The following is a 21,001-nucleotide window of genomic DNA, read 5'->3' as shown; positions in this document are numbered from 1 at the left end:
GGTTTTCAGAGGCCTGCCATTTCAGAAGTGGATGGCAAATCGTTCTTCCTAGTCTGTCTTAATCTGAATGTTTAGATTTAGAGGAGTATCTGACACACAGCAATTTGTGGAGTAGTGAAAGATAAATCCCTCATTTTGGATTTCTGTGTGATTTACAATCTTCAAAACCCCATTGGAACATCAGCTTTGAGTCCTTTCTGACTCCATGGCAATGAGAATTTGAGAGAGACCTGCAAAAACATGTACCTTTGTGTAACACATAAATAAATATACTTCTGCACACATAGGCTGAGAATTATTCTAAATATCTGATAATTATGGACTCACTGTTTAGCACAACCATAGGAGGTACATCTGTACTTCTTCCTTTATAATGATGATATGCATGTATATATTACATATGTATGTATGTGCACAGATATCATTCTGTAATAACACAGTCCCATGTGAGAAGCCTTATATAATGACTCAGAGAGGTTTGTTATCTTGCCCAAAGTAGATCAGCTTTTAAGTCATAAAGTCAACATTAAAGACCTATGCTTTGAGCAATGAGCCCTTGTGGCATATTGCTTAACACACCTGCTGCTAACCAAAAGATCAGTGGTCGGCAGTTCAAATCAGTCAAGTGCTCCGTGGCAGAAAGATGAGCTAGCTCCTCCCTGAAGGAATTACAGCTTGGGAAACCTAGTGGAAGATTGTTATCAATTGGAATTGCCTCTACAGCAGTGGGTATTTGTTTATTTGAAAACTGAAAGCATCTTAACAATAAATGCAGAAGTTCCTACATAGCTACAGTCACTGTAGCCTTTTCCAGTTTTAACAATTGTATATTTAGAGCTGTTTAGATTTGCCAGAAATCTTAGACAAAAAATGAAAAATGTAGAAAAAGATTCCTTTTAGGTCAGAATATCTTTGGGAAGTTCTCTTTCTGTAGTTTCTGCAAATCTACCAAAATATCTAAAGAAACTCCTTCCTTTTTGTCCTTTTGGTGAAGCATAACGTTCCTTTGAAATTGTAGGTGATGAAGTTTTAATAATTCAAGACAAATTGGAAGCCATTAAAGCACGATACAAAGACATTACCAAACTGAGCAGTGACGTAGCCAAGACTCTGGAGCAGGCACTGCAGCTGTCCAGGCGGCTGCACTCCACGCACGAGGAGCTCCGGGCCTGGCTGGACACAGTGGAGGTCGAACTGCTCTCCTTTGAGACTCAGGTTCTGAAGGGCGAGGAAGTAATGCAGGCACACGCAAGGCAAAAAGTATGTCCTGATTTATACATCTTTAATCAGTTTGTTAACACTTCCAGGAGTCTTATCCACACAGGGTGTTAGTGGTGTTTGTTTCCTGTTATTACTAATCAGCTGAAGGATGCCTGTGGACAGGGCCCCAACAGAAATTGGCAGTGAATCAACTGCTCAGCTTTCAGAAACCCAGAGACAACAAGAGATTGTTAAAAGGATGCAAAGAGGAAAAACAAATAGGAAGGGGGTGATTTTGTTTCTAGGTAACATTCAATTTGATTGGGATAGCAATGCTTTAAAGTAGAAGTGTGGCATAAATTATGTTTTCTAATTATATAACAAAAATGTCAGACTATCCTGCCAATTATTCTTCTTTTCAGAGATATCAACCTCTAGTTTTACCATTCTTGAAGTATGATCACATGTAGGTGGGAGGAAATTGAGGCATTCAGGCTCAATGAACTTAAAGTGATTCAACAGTGAGGGTTTAAAGCCATCAAGTATGTCCTCATTTTGAGGATTACTTAATTCTGACTTTTACTTCCTGACTTTTTAAAATTTTCTCATTTTTATGTTACTTTATTACCAGAAAGCAAAGAATGTGTGAACTTGCTTGATTTTGCTTGATTAATTTTCAGTATTTATATTACATTTCAGAGATAAAATATCAAATGAATGCACATAAATTGATCTTTGGAATTTCTCACGGAGCCCTTTCCTCATACAAAATAGCTTCAGATAGTAAGAGTTTCTGAATTGGAAACCAGCGGGACCAGTGCAGCATCAATGTTGGCCTACTGTGGTGCTTGAAACCAAGAACATTTAGTCAGAAAACTTGTTCAAATAAGTGCTGTGTTCTTAATCCCATTCTCAGGAACTGAAGAAGGAAGCAAAGAACAACAAAGGCGTATTAGACTCCCTTAATGAAGTAAGCAGTGCTTTACTGGAACTGGTACCCTGGAGGGCCAGGGAAGGACTGGAAAAAATGGTGGCTGAGGACAATGAGCGGTTCCGACTAGTGAGTGACACCATCACACAGAAGGTGGAGGAGATAGATGCGGCCATTCTGAGGTCCCAACAGGTAGGGACAAAGGAGCTGTTGTGGGAAGTCTGTTTTCTCCATTTGTTCGTGGAGCCTTTATCTGAACTAGGGTAGCTGTTAATAGTTGTTTCCATCCCTTTGTTATGCTTCAAAAATGAAAGGGTGGATTGGAAAAGTATTCAACTGTGTTTCTTCTGCATCTGAGTGCCAGGGCACAGCTAATCTGTTAGCAGCCATCTGCCTCATTGTTTTGCAGATCTGTCCTGACCAGTTCAGGCTCTGGGGAGATCAGCCCTGTTTTTCTAAGCAAAGTGCTTTTTGTCCGCATATATTCATAGTGCTGACATTAAGTTTATGCCTTGGCTTTCCCCAAAGTCTAATCTGCATGTGAGTAAATATTTTGAGCTATCATATAACTTGGTATTAACTGTACATTTACTGTTTGGCAATAAAAGAGTGTATTCTTTCTTAGAAGGAAACTTTTTTTTAAAATGGCAAAATGAAGTTTTTATCCAAGAAGACTAAAGGAGAAAGAGGATAGTTTCTGACCTATCTAGGACTCACACAGATTTGAGGGTTCCAGAGTTTTAGACACCCAACCCTTAGCCATCTTGGAAAAGTGTGAGAAATGAGCAGAGTCCTGTACATAGGAGCTTATGGTACATGTTTTAATTAACTTTTATTGCACTCTGTGAATATTTATACTATGTCATCAGACTCTTAATACAAACTTTCTCTGTGAAGGTCAATGTGATACTGCCATGGATTTTAAAACACAGCTTGGGAAGGTATATGACTAAGCTCTTAGTAATACAAGCCAGAGAAAGAAACACAAATCAAACAGATTCTGTAGGGGCATCCAAAATTAATTTTCTAGCATTGTCTTTCAAGTATAATTTATATAGTTGAAAGCATAAAGTCCTGTTCCTCATTTCAATGCTGTGTTCGGGAATCACAAAGCTGATGATGAATAGTGAATCACAAAGCTGTAGTGATAGCCGCTTCCCTTGCTTAGGTTTTTGGTGGGAGGTTATTCCTGTCTTAAGACAATATTTGCATGACTCATGGAGTTGTGCACAATTTGTGTGCTGTATTATTATGGAGATGTAAGTGTATTGTAAAGTTTATTAAAAAATAATACTCATACTTATTTTAATTATCCTTCTATTTTTACAATAATGGTCTTATGCAGTATTTGACCTTATGAGACTGAGTTACTTATGAAGTATTTGACCTTATGAGACTGTGTTGCTTCATTTAGCAAAATATTCTCCAGTCTCTCCCAAGTTATGTATTGTTTTTTCAAAATCATCATATCGGAGTATTGCGTAGTATTCCATTGTGTGAATCACAATTTCTCAATCCATTCAGTTATTGTTGGACATTTGAGCAGTTTCCATGTTATTGTGATGGTGAATTACACTGCTATGAACGTAGGTGTACAAATCTCCATTTGTATCTCAGTTCTAACTTCCTTGGGGTGGAATGGAAGGGTGAGGATTTGGTAGGAGGTAAACCACAGTGTCACACTCTTTAGTGGATAGAGAGAGGGGATAAAGCAAATGGGAAAAGTCTGGTGGGAAACTGAAAAGACAGGTTTTGGTGTGCATAGTTCAGTGGTGCTTAATTTTATAAAACATAATGTGTGAGACTGAAACATAAAGTCTATAAAGGAAAGCGTGGAAGAAAAATCAGAATAAGAAAAAAACACAAAACAAACCTCAAGTTTTATCCCTAAAATGTTTTTAACATTTACGAGTCGGTCCTGAAGACTTACCTAACTAGCAAGACAAATGTCCTATATTTTTGCTTTAAGATTTTTTCTAAGTTAGTGACATATTAATAAGGCATGGTCACAAGTTGATAGTTTATTGAGATAGTAATAAGGCAAGGTTACACATATAACCTATATAGGATTAAGAACATGCTCTCTGTCCACATAAAAGCCATGAGATTTATTGATGGTTAAACCTAGTTTGAACTGGGGAGCTCTGGTGGACTAGTGGGGAGCTCTGGTGGATTAGTGGCAGGAAGCTGCACTGCAATCCCAGAGGTGCGTGGTTCAAATCAATCAGATGCTGTGCTGGAGAAGGAGGGACAATCTCCTCCTATACCAGTCAGATCCAAATTGACAGTACACACACAAAAATAATAAAATAAAATAATTTTTTAAAAAACCCTAGTTTGAACTGAGGACATACTTGGTATCACAAAGGAAAAAAATCAAATACTTCAAAATGTAGATATAGCAGGAACTGAAGGTTCATTTTGATTTGAAGCTTCAAGATCAGAAAACTGGAGAGGTGACAAAAGATGGGTTGCAGATCTTACAGTGACTAGTTAGAAACATGATTGCAGACTATTTAGATTGGTTAAATTAAAAGGGGCTTTGACTGGGTGATGAAATTATCTTAATACATCTTGTGAGGCCTAATGGGGAAATTTTTGCTTAGAATCTTATAGCCAGACCATCCCTTAAGACCCTTTTTCTTTTTCTTTAGTTTAACCACTGAGGTTAAATCACTGAGGTATTTTTATTATGTACCTCAGTCTACCTATGGGTTTGACAGTTGCAGGGGAAATCTTTTCCTATGTATTTAAGTGTTTTTAAGGTGGCCTAGTGGTAAGAAGCTGTGCTGCAATCCCAAAGGCACATGGTTTGAGGCTACCAGCTGCTCCACAGGAGAAGGATGGGCAGTCTCCTTCCTTGCGATTACTTGCCTCTGAAATCCTGCCGGAGGGTCAGCTATGGGTCAGTTCCAACTCTATGGTACACAGCAACAAAAGTTTGGTAGTTGCAAGGGGAAAGACCAGTGGTAGAGCTGGAGCTCAAATTTTGGTTGATCATTCTGACCCTTCAGCAGGATGGGAAGAGTTTGCCCATCCTTCGCCCATAGAGCAGCTGGTGGATTCAACTGTACTCTTTATTTGTTTCTAGGTCATTAGCTATATCCTAGTTCTGGTCAAGGTTTTATCACTGTGTTTACAAGTTGGGGAAACAAAATAATCAAGTTAGTATAAATGTTTTGAACCCCAAAATACAACCCCTCAAAAATCACAAAATTACTTGTTTTATGAAATTCAATGTAGGAAAGTCTTATATCTTTTTTTTGTGACATTTTAATTTTATTGTCATCATTATTGTTGCGTGCCATCAAATTGGATCCGACTGGCAGAGGAGGAGACTGCCCATCCTTCTCCAGCTGAGCATCTGATGGATTCGAACCACACTGGCTTCAAGATTGCAGTGCAACATCTTGCCACAAGACCACCAGAGCTCCCTCAGTATAGGAAGTTTTGCTATTTTCATGAAAACATATGGAAAGACTCATGAAAGAAGAATAATTTAGTATATATTAGTATATATTCTCCCAGCCATTCTTTTAGGCGAGGGACAAGTGTGTAAAAAGAGCAGAGGCCCCGTGGGGACAGCATAGCTGACTTTCACCAGCTTCACAAAGGGGAACTGTCCTGGTCAACAGTATCACTAACACAAAACCAGTCCCCATGAAGTCAAATATGTACCGCATGCTTTCATACCTCTTGCTGCTCATCTCAACATCAATCTTACAGGTCCAAAGTCTGATGCGATAGCACACACAGCCTTATAGAGGAAGTTGAAAGGTTATAATCCATGTTAGTAACAGAATACATACAGGGTAGCTTACAAAATGTGCTTGAAGGCACCTCAGCCTTGAGCGTCACAGCTTTAGGCCAATGTTAGAAAGCTCTCACTCCCACCTAGTCTAAGCCATGTTAACAAAGTTCTTAGTCCAGAGAATTATGGCACACACACACACACACCCAACCCCAGTTGTTCAACAAACTTGGGCAAAGGCTCTTAGCTCTCTTTCCAATGGTGTAGCAATCTGAAGGTCTCATCTCATGTCAGGTCTCTAGATTGGCCATGGCTGCTATTTTCCTGGTGGTGAGGTTTCTTTGCTAGGGGCTGGGCTGGGGGGTAGGCATTGAATCAGAACTGACTCATAACTGATCCTCCAGCAGGTTTTCAGAGGCAGTAAATCACATGGGAGGGGGTTACCCATCCTTCTCCTGTGGAGCCTATAATGGATTCAAACATCATGCCTGTTGGGTGGATGGCACAGTCCCTTAACACCGTATCTCCTTTCGTTTAGTGACTATATAGTAACAGTTTTGAAAAGATGTGATTTGATTTTAAATAAGGGCAGGGGCAATATATAAATTTGAGTGATAATTTTTATTTTAGTGGTAATTATTGAACAGCTTTAATTACAAACAACTGAATGAGGACCTATGCATGTGCTGTTACTATTCAGTAGTCTCTTGAATCTGACTCTACCCATCTTCAGGTAGATATTCTAAAAAGGATATTATTTTCAAAAAATTGTACTCACTCATTACTTTTAAGAAAAAAAACTGAATGCAACAAGACAACTTAGTAAATATTTGATGATGGTGAGTGAACTTAAAAAAAGATAACCCACCAAACAATTGCATTCTTTTTCATGATACATGCCATTATTAGAGATAGAAGCTGTCCATATTCTTGCATTTTCAACCTACACAGAGTAGCATTTACTATTTTCTTTCTTTAATTGCACAGAGAACCACCTAAGCCACATGTAAATGGAAAATGACACTTTTGCTTAGAAAATGTATAGACTTATAGTTGGACTTGAGACAACCGTGATTATTTGTTTAAACCAGGGCAGACAGTTCTTTGTCCCGTCGCTTATAATTGTGGAATTTTTGAAGTTTATAAAATACCTTTAACTCACAGGATTTGAAATTCTGAGACACTCTTCTACAGGTCTTAATTGTTTGGTTTACTTAAGTGAATTCCATAATAATACAGATATAAGGTTTGTGGTTTTGGGTGCAATTAAAATAAACAGTCCCGTGGGTCATTAGAAGGGTTTGTTGGTTTCGGTTTTGTTTTTTTGGAGGGGAAAAAACACCCCAAATTGTGCAACACCAAAATCTGTTTATCTCTTTTAAAGAACCAGAAGGAAACATCTTCCAGGGAAGTGAGACTTGTTTAGTCCCTCCAGGTGTTTAGAGTGGGAAAATACGGGTTGGAATATGAATAAAGAGAAGGAAAGGAAGGAAATACTAATCAAAAGAAAGTGATACTATGATCCCCAGTCAGGGGAAGGGAGTGAAAGGATGTCCTTATGGTTTGCTTATCATTTTGTTTTTCTCAAACTTCAATTTCTGTATGAGAAACCTGGAGATGTGCACAAGTACTTATCAGAAAAGCATAAATATTAAAAGGAATGTGCTGTTTAATGGTCACTGTAGCATTTGATCCACATGAATAATTTTATATTATTTCATTAAACTCAAATTATATACAAGAGCATGAAATGTTAACATGGCAGGAAAAATATAGTCTTGGCAGTCAGACAACCTTGTGTCCAGTCTCAGCCTGGACATTTACTAGCTGAGTCATCTTTGGAAAATGAGCTAACTTTTCTTTTTGCCTCTGTTTCCTAGACTACAAATGGAGTAAAATATAATACTTTGTTGTAAAGATTAACAGAGATATTGTCTGTTAAGCACTTATAACAGTGAATTCAGTAGATTGTCTTAAGCAGAGTTTTCTTCAGGAATATGTGCAAATAAAATACATACAAAGACTTAAAGTGTCTTTTACCAATAACAGGAAATTTGCTTTTAATATTGTTGTTTGCTTGTAGTAGGAGTTATAATAACTAAAGTTGATGATTACAGTCTCTTGATATTGTTTAGAAAACCGTTCCCAGATGATATTACCTATAGGGAGCTCTGGTAGCCTAGTGGCAAGAAGCTGCCCTGCCATCCCAAAGGCACGTGGTATGAGGCTACCAACCATTCCCTCAGAGAAGGATGGACAGTCTCCTCTGTGCTATTAACTGCCCCTGAAAACCCACTCAAGGGTCAGTTCTGACTCTATGGTACACCACAACAACATGCTATGTTATTTATATGAACTTATTTTTTGTGTTATATTAGTAGTAAATTATTAAAATTTTGTCTACTGATATTTCAGGTCATGCAGTTCATAGTAAATGATACTTTAAAAAAATGTCTATTAGCTATACATATGCTAAAAGCTCATTTGAGTATATCATAGCTCTAAAATGCCTTAGCTTACTATAAATTACTTAATGGAGACATAGTGGCTATTCCTAGTGACTAATAGTAAATATTTGCTAAGTCAGTTTAATTCCTCAACAATCACAAGGGGAAATTTCAGCACTAAATCTTGCTTTTGTTTAGCAAAGAGAATACTTGTGGAAGTTAAAGAGATACTGTTTGAGTTTAAACTTTCTGTTTGGGCATCATGATATTTTTTGATTGAACACTTTTCTTTAAAGTGGGAGGAAACAGTGTTAAACTTATATTAAAACTATCAGCCTAACTTTTTTGGCGAAGTTTGCCATATAAATACTAAAAATAGCATGAACACAAACAAGAGGATGATGTCACTTTATTATTTCTGGAACTAATAGAAGAAGAAAAAAAATGAAGGTGATTAAATTGTATTCTGGTATTTTACAGAATATACATTCAGGTAGAAAGACCTGATCTAATTCTCAATCTCACATTCTTTAAGGAAATCTGCCCAGAACTTCATTGTATGTGATGCAAAGTTTATCATTGAGGATAAGGAGAGGTTTTCATTTCCTTTTCATGAGAATTTCTCTTTCTTCATGGAAGCTTCTGAATTCATTGATGAACTTACTTTTTTTCCTCTTTATTCAGCAGTAATTTCTGATTCCCTTTTTGAAGGTAGATAGCATCAAAGAAAGTATTAAATCAGAGTAAGATAAAACCATAAAAAATGGTTTATCAGGATTCCTTTTAGAGTCCACATTGTTCTATTTGTTCAGATAGGTTCCGACTCAAAGGCAGTGAACTAAGTTGGTGTGTGTGTATGTGTGTTGTGAGAGAAGGAGTGGTGGATTTAGCTAAAGGAAATGACTTCACTGCTTGTGGAGGCTGGAAGTCCCAGGTCTATAGGTCAGATCTCAGGAAAAGAGCCTTCTACCAAAGGAGCAAACATCTGTTTTAGGAAGCGTGAAGCTAAAATGTTCCTTAGAATCAAGAGTAGTGAGACTGCATCACATACTTCAGGCATATTCTCAGAAGGAGCCTGTCTCTGGAGAGAAACATTATCCTTGAAAAGTAGAAAAGTTCAGCCAAAAAGAGGAAGATCCTCAAGGAATGGATTGGCACAGTGACTGTGTAACAGTGGGTTTCAGTATAGCAGAGATTGTAAGGATGGCATAAGGTCAAGCAGAATGCTACCTACATTCCGTATGGGTTGAGGTTATAGAGGAAAGGATTCAGACTGTGCCTAGAACTCTAGGTGTTGACTTGTGTACCCATTAGAATTGAACAATGTTCTTTAGAGAAAACACTTAAGACAACTAGAAAAGAAAGCAACAGTGTTAGTTCTCCCCAGATCGTGAATGTGATGTTTAGGGAGTCCACATGTTTTATGGTCTCTGTTTAATTATTTGCTGACAACTCTTTTTTCTTTATAGCTTCATTCGTTATCAAGAATTATTTCAGGATGCTATGAACAGATAAGACTCAGATTTTCCACTTGTGTAATAAGTATATTTTAAAGAAATGTCAATAGATATTCTCCTGGCACCAATTGCAGGAGCTTGCTGACCTAATTATTTATCTTTTGTTTAGTTTGACCAAGCAGCTGATGCTGAGTTATCCTGGATTGCTGAAACAGAGAAGAAGTTGATGTCTTTGGGTAACATCAGACTTGAGCAAGACCAGACCGCTGCTCAGTTACAGGTTCAAAAGGTGAAGAAATATATTTCCAGTTTCCATGTAAATGATTTGATAGTATGCCCTAAATCTCGAAAACATACCTCGTGATTTATTTTTCAAGACTTCCAGAGTATATTGTTTGATTGTTTTTATTTTTGTCACACGGTTTTTCCCAATTTTTTTTAACTTCATTCTGGTAAATTACAGACATTCACCATGGAGATTTTGAGACACAAGGATATTATTGATGAACTTGTTAAATCTGGGGATAAAATCATGACCACGTGCAGTGAAGAGGAAAAACAGTCAATGAAGGTACAATCTTGTCTAGGTGGCAGGTCCTCAGACTCTTGATTAAACAGCATGTGATGTTTAGTCCTAGAAGGGCATTTCTCTTTTCTCCACAGCTGCCATTCAAGTAGCTTAAATTGTTAGTTTTAAAGAAGGTTGTTTTGGTTTGGTATTTTTTTTCACACTTACAGAATAGCAGTGAAAAGAATATTCCTTAAGGGAATCACTATGAAGACAATCTTCTTAATCAGTAGAAAAGCAATTAAGTTTTGAGTAATTAGGTATTTGTGAAGTTCTTGCTATTCGTTTTGGCATATTTTTTATTAGTACAGATAATAAAAATGTGCCAGCTTCAGGAACATTTGGGCTTCTAAAGATGAAACTAAACCAACATATATGTGGTTCCCTTTAAGCAAAAACCCATTCTGTATAAAGTCATTGTAAGCTAACCAGAAAAACAATGAGCTGAATAATGAAGAAAACTTCCAGTTTGTTTTGTTTTAAATGTTTTTAAGTTAATGCAAAAGAAGCCACAAATAACAATATTTGGTTTCAGTTAATATTCAGATATCTGAGAAGCTTAACAACAACAACAACAACTAACTTTTGCTTTTAATAGGAAAAGACACTGGAATTATATATTTTATTTTTTTTTTACAAATATCTGTTTTTCAGTTCATAGTTTGAAAGGAATATATTGCTTTTAAAGTATACCATAGGTAATATTTTAGAATAAACACGTGTATTAGTGCTCTCATTATATTTATACTCCAAAAACTATAATTCAGTTATAATTTAATCTCTCCTTCATTTTTTTTAGCAAAAATTCAAATGTAATGAAATCCTGTCAGATTTTTAAGAGACTCTGGAACCAAATACCCTGAAATTGGAAGTGTGGTCCATTACATTCATTGTGTGGTCAATCTTGGACAATTTATATCGCCTTTTTAATGATATTTTCATTTAAAAATCTTTAAATTTTTTTAAATTATATTTTTTATTCCTCACCTTTAAATTGTTGGTATTGTGTGCCATTGAGTCAGAACTGGCTCATTCCTGATCCTCCAGTAGGTTCTCAGAGACTGGAAATGACACAGATTTCCCATATTTTTCATGAGGAGCAGCAGGTGAATTCGAACTGCTTGCCATTGGGTTGGCAGAGCAACTCCTTACCCCTAGGCCAGTAGAGCTCCCTAAAATGGGATTAAGATAGTATTAACACAATAACAAAGCAGTGGAGGTAGGTGTGTCAGAGTCAGTGAGACTGGCTCGGGATAGGGGGTTCAGAGCTCTTAGACATCAGGTTGTTATTAGTCACAGGTGAATCAGAATGGTTTCATACTGGTAATAGGCTTTCTATAGTTTGAGACAAATAGATTTGAGGATTCACTCAATAAGTAGTGTTTTTACAATGCAGAACTAGAGTGAGCATCTGCCAACAGAAACTCAAAAGGCATTGGGAAGTGTTAGAGTCATTCCTTTCATATGATCATGAAATAATTGTTGCTATTCTGCAACTGATGAGATTCTCTAGGGCTTATCTCTTGCTCTTGGTTTATTATGTAAACTTGGATCTTAATCCAGATCACTGTCTTTGTCTTATAAAGCCAGTGTAAATGATTCTTTTGTCTAGCAGTTCCTCTTAAAATTTTATTTACATATCCAGTCCCAATTATTCCCCCCCCACACACACAAGAAAGTAATGTAACTGTTACCAGAAGCCCCTGAAATTTGTATTTTTACCTAAATGTTGAAGGTATAAGCTTTACTGGAAAAGTTTGCCTGTTTTGTTTGGAGAGCTCATTGTTTGATCTATGAAAATATTCTTTAACTGAATAGAACTTTTATACAAAGAAATAAAGTCTAGATCATATTCATTGATTAATAACATATATGTTAAATGCCTACTTTACCAGGCACAGAATACTGGACAAATGAGTGTGATCTGACCAATGGAACACATTTTATCTTTCTATTTTCTAGAAAAAAATAGACAAGGTATTGAAAAAATATGATACTATCTGCCAGATTAACTCAGACAGGTGTCTACAACTAGAGCGGGCACAGTCCCTAGTTAACCAGTTTTGGGAAACATATGAAGAACTTTGGCCATGGCTGACAGAAACACAGAGAATCATCTCCCAGCTTCCTGCCCCAGCTCTGGAATATGAAACGCTAAGACAGCAACAGGAAGAACATCGGGTAAGCTCAGTCTAATAGAGAATGTTGTGTTCCCCATTAAAAGAGCATTGTGATTTTTGTGGTGTTTTTAAATATTGCTAAGCCCCTTACATGGTTGTTGTTTAGGTGCCATTGAGTCGAGTACAACTTATAACAACGCTATCAACAAAAGATGTGAACCCTTTCTTGTCCTTTGCCATCCTCACACTTCCTTACACATAAGGGCCCATTGCAGCAGTCACCATGTTAGTCCACCTGGTAGAGGTTCTTCCTCTTCTTCACCGACCCACCACCCTTCCCAGCATCATGTCCCTCTCCAAGGAACAGCCGCTCCTAGCAAACAACATGCCCAAAGTATGTGAGGTGAAGCCTCCTCATTCTTGCCTCCAAAGAGCACTGTGGCTGCACCCTCTCCAAGACATATCTGTTTGTTCTCTTGGCTGTCTATTTGATGTTAATTTCTCTTCTCCAACACCACATCTCAAAGACGTTAATTCTTTTTCTAGTACCCTTATTCATTGTCCAGCTGTCAGATGTGTAGCAAGTGCTCAGAAGGACTATGGCCTAAATCAGATGCACCTTAGTCCTCAAATTGACATCATTACTCTTCAGCAGTTTGGAGAGGTCCTTAACTGAAAGGTCCCTTACATGATTAGAGCATTTTAATAATGCTTTATTTTTATCTATATGATATATAAGTGCTCAGGCTGTTCGTTCATAGGGTCGCTATGAGTCGTGTACAACTCGACGGCATCAGACAACAACAAATGATATAGAGTTGCTTGACTATTATTTATTGTTACAGTGAGAAAACTGATATGTGGATAGACCACACTGTTATGTCATTAATTATATCGTGGCTATTTTTATAGCACTACCTTAAAAACAGTGACTAAACCCCCCAAATTGTAATTTGAAAATTTGACATAGGTCATCTGTATTGGAGTCGCAAGTGACTCAACTGCACATAACAACAACAACAACATGTATTAATTAGAGCCATTCATCTAGACTGTAGGATGTGGATGCAGGAGAACTATCACAAAGATACACCAAGGAGTTTGAAGAAAGGGTAGAGTAAAAAGAGCAACATTATGAAAACTAAGGCTGTGAAAAGGAAACATTTTGAATATCTATAAAATAGCATTATGAAGCCTTCATTACAGTAACTATTTAGATGGTAACAGGACTTAAAAATTTGTAAGAGTAGGAGAGGATTTAACATAGTCAGTAAGAAAGATCTGGAGTTTTTGCTGTTTATGGCCTAGTGGCCTACTTACTTTCCCAGTTCTGTACAGGATGTGCTCTGCTCCGTGTGTGTGTGGGGGGGGGGGTTGCGCGCGCGCGTCTGCGACTTAAGCTATATTACATCATTGTTTGAACTATGTGACTGACTTAGTAATTCTGTTTACTATTTTTTAAAAAACATTCTGTCCCTGGATGTTATTGAAAATTTCTAAATGAAGGATTGGATTTAACAGAGTTTAGAGAACTCTTACTTTAATACAAAGTAGACATTTTATATAGTTTTATCATTCATCAGGAGAAAGACTTAAAAGACTGTATGGAACTGAATTTAACTTTTGTATAATTTTTTTGTGGCAAAATTTCATGCTTCTCTATAGAATAATTGTAAATATTTCATAGATTCCTTCTATTCAGGAGCAACAATAATAACTTTTTCCTTTCTAGCATTACATCAGACAGTATAGAAAGGCCCATTGTTGAACTGAAATTGTCAAAATTAAATTACCTCTTTTTTTTCTTTCATAATCTCTGAGTTCTCAGGACATCTCAGATTTATGATTGTTCACACTCAAAGATTGCCTGTTACAGAGTTTTTGTAATTTTAAAAATTTTTATGAATTTCTAAAGTTTTATGGTATTCTTCCCTACTGTTCTTAGGAAAACATGTAGTTTTCCACACCAGTAGTTAAAAAATAGCACATTACCAAGGGTCAGATATTTTATATTCATATTATTTGTGGCTTGATTGGAACTCAGTGTCAGTATGTCACTAAGAATGATTTTGTCACATATGAGATTGAAAGACATTTTTGTGCCCCTTCTCCATGCAAACACATGCCCACCTTGCTCTCCAGTATTGTCTTTTATATCTTGGGATGGTCGAAAATAAGATTAATCTCACTGCACTTCAGTCTATACTGTCTCATAGTGGTGCTGCATAGATTTTATCTATTTGTATTCTAGACAAGACATCTCAGGATTGATTGATCTCTCATTTCATTTTAGAAATGAGTTCTCCTAAGAACTCAAAGTATAAACTTATTTTCCAAGGATATTTATAGAAAACTGAAACTAGTATATGTGTAACCTCTACACCTTTCTTTGTCCATGAATTGTGTATAAGCTAAGGATATCACCATCAATTCCATTTTGAGAAGCAGCAGAAATATATGATGTAATGATGTGACACAGATAAAAACAATAACTGGAGCTAATTACGGCTATGACCATACCACATCCTTATATGCAAAATGTAAGATTAGATTCTCCTTTGCAGAAAGTGGGTTTGTTTTTATGTAACCCCTTTCCAAAAGAGATTTTAGGCAACCTACAGATAATTGTACAAAACTGTATATTACATAGAGGATATGTCACAACTTAATGTAAACAATTTTCTTAAGCAATTTTTCAGAACAATTTAAATAACTTATCTCAGTTATTTATTTCAGTAGAAGTCTAGTTATATGCCCTTCTTGGTGATTATTATTTATGAATTATGGAATCAGAATATTTCTAGGAAAAGTTGGTTGTATGTCTCTACATGTTTTTTTCTGAATGAAGCTTCTCTCTGAGAATTGTTCATTAAGGGCTAGATAGCAAAAAAAAGGACTGTGATGGCACAACAGTTAGGTGCTTGGATGTAACCAGAAAAGATTGGTCATTGGAAAACACCCAGCTGCTTCATGGCACAAAGACTTGACAGTCTTGTCAATAAAGATTAAAATAAACCCAAAAGATAACCTTTGTTCAGTGCTGTTGAGTCAGTTTTGATTCCCAGAAACCCTAGAAGATAGAGAAGAAGAGCTACATAGGATTTTCAAAATTCTAAAATACACAGAAACCACCTGCCACATCTTTTTCCCACAGAAGAGCTAATACATTCAAACTTTCTAGTCAGCAGCCTAGCATTTAATCACTGCACCACCAGACCTCCTTTTGTTAAAATCACAGTCTAGAAAACCTTATGGAAAATTCTGCCTTATCATATGAGGGTTGTTCTAGGAGTCGAAATAAACTTTTGGATACAAAACATCATAACTTTACACACTTTTCCTGCCGAGGACAAAGAATTACTGATTCAGAAGCCCGTTCACTTGTCTGACATGCATGAAAGGACTCTCAGTTCTTCATCGTAGGTAGTCTTAGAAAAACCTGAAGGTAGAGACATGTCTTCTCCAGAGAGTGGTGTTGCATGTGGTCCATTTGCACAGTGGAAGTCTCAGAGTGCATGGCATCTGGAAAGTCCAACTTTATTCAGGCTTCTGATCCTTGGTGAAGAGAAGACAGCCTCCACTTGTATTACACACTAACCCATTGGGATCAGTATCCTTGTATTTGCTGAATATATGACAGAATATACATATAATTCATTTCATACATATACACAGAATATATGGATACACCCAGCCAAACTCATTGCAGTTGACTTTACACCAACACACTGCCACTCTCCGTTAGATTTTCAAGACTTTATAGGAGGAGACTGCTCGTCTTTCTCCTGCAGAGAGCTTGATAGGTTTGACCAACTGACCTTTTTTGTTAAGCAGCCCAAGACACTTTAGAACATACTTAAATACTATGTAGTATGTAAATACAAAGGAAAAAAAATTATATAGTACATACATTTTACAGTAGTACACAGATGTGAACACATTGCCTTACATCGTTTTAATTATCACTTTAACTCCCCTTTATAGTGTTTTTTTCTCTCTCAGCGTTTTGTCTGTCTTCTGCTGAGTTTCCTTCCTTCTTTCCTCCCTCCTTCCTAACAAGTTTGTATATATGATGAATATACAGAAGATCACCAAGGGTTTTGGTTTGGACTCTGCAGACTGGGGCCTAGTGAATTGTGAACCCTTTTAAGTATATTATCTCCCTTAGCTCACACTCTTGTCGGAATGTACTCTTCTTGGTAAGAAAGGCATAATGAACCGTGATTTCATTATTTCACTAAGGTAGCATTTTTGCTTGTGTCCTCCAGAGGCCTTTTCATGACCAAACCATTGTTTACTCCTTGTGTCAGAGCAGTCTCCTCCTGGCAAAGAGTTGTGTGACCCATCATTTGTTTAATGGCCGTGGTGGGGGGAGGGTGTTTGTTTGGAATTTCTTGCCAACTGAATGCACTGGGGATGTCGACAGCTGTAATATGGAGGTGTGAGTCTGAGACGCTGTTTGGTTTGTTATAGCAACTGCGAGAGTTGATAGCGGAACACAAGCCTCATATAGATAAGATGAACAAAACCGGACCACAGTTACTGGAACTGAGCCTCGAGGAAGGCTTTTCTATCCAAGAAAAGTACGTGGCAGCTGACACTCTCTACAGTCAAATTAAAGAAGATGTCAAAAAACGAGCAGTGGCACTGGATGAAGCCATTTCTCAGTCAACTCAGGTAATTATTTACGCCAGAAATAGAATTGGGTTCCTCTGGACAAAAGAGCATGGGACAATGCTTTCCTTGATCTCCTTATTAAATGTCGACCAAAACTTATTTGTTACATCACCTCTGAGTACTGATGTCTCTGTCACTTGAAGGGTGTATTTTCTTCCATCCAGAACTCATAGTGATCTACCTGCTTATATAGATAGAGTTAAAAAAAAATCATTTTTCAGTGACTTATGCATACTGTTGTCATTATTAGAATAGTTAATGAAACATTCTTCTTTATAAAATGCAATTTAACCAGTTGGAGAGATGAAAAAGAAAGTGTAAATTATCATTAATAATGAGGTACTTCCAAGAAGAAATTGAGGACAGAAACCCCTGAATAACAGAATGAATAAAAAGGAAAAAATTACATTAATTTGTACATTTTTTTCCCTTTGTAAAAATTACATTTTTTCCATAAAGAAGTTTAAGTTTAAATTACATACACATTTTCTGTTTTCCAAGTTTGTATTTTATCAATAGATACACAAGCACTGGATGCTCCATGTTATGTAATTCCACTCATGTTTCCTTAAACTTCAGAGATATTTTAAGAATGTGTGATGGGATAAGTTTTTATACCTCTGCATAATTTTTTGTGTATTGATATAAATGAATGTAAAAAATCTTCATGCATCATATGATTTTTACCATGAATTAAATATAAGTGCCTGATCAGTATTGGACAAGTACTATTTTTTAACTTTTGTACAGTTCAGGCAATGTATAACTTAAATCATCTCATTGATATAATTAACTCTTTCACAGAATTTTCTATTTAAATTATAATCTTTCAAAATTGCAAAATAATCATTAAAAATAAGATAGTAAAAAACTTTCAGTGGGCAAACATCCAGTTTATAGAATTTAATTTTTAAAGTTAATTTCTGTTTATGGCAAGTGGAAACAAGAAAAGAAAATGCTATAATATACTGCTACCAGGTGGCACAAAATATATATTAATGTATGTGATTTCTTTTTAAAGCCGTAACTTCTTATTGTCCCTTAAGTAAAAGTTTACATAACAATTTAGTTTGGGGTTTTTTTATTTATAAATTGCTCTGTAATATTGCTTAGATTTACTGCAGTGTGTCAGTACTCTCATTTTCAGAGTGTCCTGCTTCCATTCATTCATTCCCCTGCCCCTGACTGCCTTCTCATCTTTGGTTTTAGATCCATGTTGCCTTTTTGATCTCATGTGGTTGACTGTCCTGAATAGCACATTCTTCATGTGTGTTACAGTTTGTTTTATAGTCCCATCTGTTTGTCTGAGGAGTCGGCTAAGGGGTCTCTTGAGTTTAAAATTAGAAGATTGTCTCAGAGAAATCATCGGTACATTGTCTCTTGTCTCTTTCATTTGAGCAAGTCTGTTCTTTTTTTGTTTTCCTTTGAATTTTATTCTATTTTTTTTAACCTATTCTAAACATAATCTTCTGTTGTGGTTTTGGTAAAATAATGGTAGCTGGACACCATCTACTTATTTTGATCTCAGGTTGGAAGGAGTCTATAGGAGTTCACATATGCCATTCATAATTTGGATTAATGCTTTCTTGGTCTTCATTTTCCTTTATTCTCCTTTGCTCGATGGGGAGGAAGTGACGAATAGCTGTTTTATAGATGGGTGCTTACAAGGCTCCAAGACCCAAGATGCCACTCACTAGAACACTATCCTTATAAAATTGTTTTCCCAGTGATCTTGCTATTCCCTTGGACCATATCTTTAAGTCTGGTGGCTCAGTCCAGTGTCTCAGTAGTTACTATTGGCTGTACCTCCTATGTACTCTCTTTTATCTATGTAGAAGTATATGTACAGCATTTAGATGTATGGGGAAGTACTCACCAGCATGCCTTGATATGTATGCAAGTATATTCTAGGAATGACCTTCATCAGTTATTTGGTATACATATTTAATTAATTTACTCCCTGTTAGTAACTGTTGCTATTGCAAAACTATACATATTTTAGCATTTGCTGTAGTTATTTTTTATGCTTTACTACCTCTCCAAGTTTTTCTTTGCATTGGTCTTGTGTTGAAAGCTTCTATATTTTCTATAACTTTATTCTTCACCAGAATTAGCTCTTGTCTACTTAATGCTTCTCCCTTCCTCCTCCTCCCTCCCTGGTAATCATCAAAGTATTTTTCTTACTGTGTGTAATGATAGTCTCTTAGAATATTTGTCCTTTTGTTCTTGGATTATTTCAATCTGTATATTGTCTTCCAGATTCATCCATGTTGTAAGATGTTTTGAGAATCCCTCATGATTCTTTATTCTTTCATAGTATTGCATTGTATCTATGTACCAGAGTTTATCCATTTATTCATTAATTATCCTGGAGATATTTTAGAGAAGATACTGTGTGCTATTTTGATGCTTAAGAATTTCTTGAGACTTGCTAGATGAAATTATAGTCTTTTCTAGATAATGATTCATGTCCATTGGAGGAGTCTTGTGTGCTGTGCTTCTGTAGGACAGAGTATTCTGTATGTCTTTAAGTCAAGATGAGTGATTGTGATGGGTAGGTCTTCTGTGTCTTTGTCTGAATTTCTGTTGGTTTCATATTTTTCCAAAAGTAGTGAAATATAGTCTTCTATTATTTTTGTAGAACTGTCTCATTTTCTTTTCATTGCTGTTAGACTTTGTCTTATATATGTGATCTGTATATTCATGCTCTGTCATTGGTGTAAATACTATGTTTACACCTTCTTGATGAAGTTACCCTTCAATCATTATATAACACACTTCTTTTTTTGTTTTGTTTTGTTACAGATATTTCCCTTAAAGTCTGTTGAACCTGAGATTGATACTGCCATTCCTGATAATTTTTAATTACTGTTTGCATGATAGATATTTTTTCCACCTTTGATTTTTACCTTGTTTGTATTTTTGTGGTGAAGGTTTGTCTCTTGTAAAAACTATATGTGTGGGTGATTTTTTTTAAAAAACCAAAAATCCATTGTGTTACTCTCTTGATCAATGCATATAACTCATTTACGTTCATTGTGATTAGTGATAGTTTTGAACTAACTGCTGTTATGTTGTTTTTTTTAAAAGATGGGCTTTAATGGTTTCTTTGCTTCACTTTTCTGTACTTAATTCTTTTTGCTTATAGATTTTCTTTTAATTTCCTTCATTGTTGTTGATTTTATGTTTATCAAGTCTTTAGTATTGTCTTCTGTTTTTTATTAGTGGGTAGACATTAATTTGCTCTGTAGTTTTTGCCATCCTTTTAAGTTTGAAAGGAAGTTTTATGTTGACATTATTTTGAACCTCTCTTCATATAGGAGTTCTGTAATAACACTTTATTCCTTATTTTTCTTTTACAGTTGTCATTTACAGATTGATGTCTCTGGTTTCTTGTTTTCGATCTTTTAATTTTGTTTTCTTTTTTGAGAATTCCTTTTCTTGGGTGGTGCCTGGATGAAGTTTTTATGTGTCTTATTCTCACTTGTTGGTGATAGTTCTCTCTTCCTGATCTACTGTCTGAATTCCTTCTTTGTATTTGGTTTATATTTTTTGGTAAATTTCTTTTGTAGTCTATGCTATATGAAGTCCAATAAGCTTCTTGAAAGTTTTTTTTTTTTAAATTGTTATTGGGGAGCTCTTAACCTAGGATTCTCACAGAGGCTGTTTCTTTTGATTATGAGCCTCCTAATTCTTAAGTTTTTCCCCCCCGTTTTTGTTTTCCTGAATGTTCTTCAAGCAAATTAGTGCCTAGGTATTTGGCCTCTGTTTTGCCATTCTGTCTTCCATTGAGAGTTTTACTAATGTATGCTTCAATTATGCTATGTGTTTCTGCAATTGTTGTTGTTGT

The 21,001-nt window shown here is 36.1% G+C and overlaps 1 protein-coding gene across 3 annotated transcripts in view; it reads left to right on the top strand.

Annotated features, from left to right (window-relative positions):
* Window positions 1-21,001, top strand: part of DST (dystonin) — a 674,592-nt gene that overhangs the window by 592,169 nt on the left and 61,422 nt on the right. For all 3 annotated transcript variants that reach the window (XM_006893143.1, XM_006893142.1, XM_006893144.1), the window contains 6 exons: window positions 1,019-1,260; window positions 2,117-2,323; window positions 9,956-10,075; window positions 10,250-10,357; window positions 12,317-12,535; window positions 16,948-17,151. In XM_006893143.1, the coding sequence (XP_006893205.1) occupies window positions 1,019-1,260; window positions 2,117-2,323; window positions 9,956-10,075; window positions 10,250-10,357; window positions 12,317-12,535; window positions 16,948-17,151 (1,100 nt within the window). The remainder of the gene's footprint in view (window positions 1-1,018; window positions 1,261-2,116; window positions 2,324-9,955; window positions 10,076-10,249; window positions 10,358-12,316; window positions 12,536-16,947; window positions 17,152-21,001) is intronic.

Source organism: Elephantulus edwardii, unplaced genomic scaffold (genome assembly GCF_000299155.1).
Source record: "Elephantulus edwardii isolate Elephantulus edwardi_28Jun2011 unplaced genomic scaffold, EleEdw1.0 scaffold00124, whole genome shotgun sequence".
NCBI classification, from domain to species: Eukaryota; Metazoa; Chordata; class Mammalia; order Macroscelidea; family Macroscelididae; genus Elephantulus; species Elephantulus edwardii.
The sequence above is the reverse complement of the archived record's forward strand: the minus strand, read 5'-3'. Positions and strand labels throughout refer to the sequence as shown.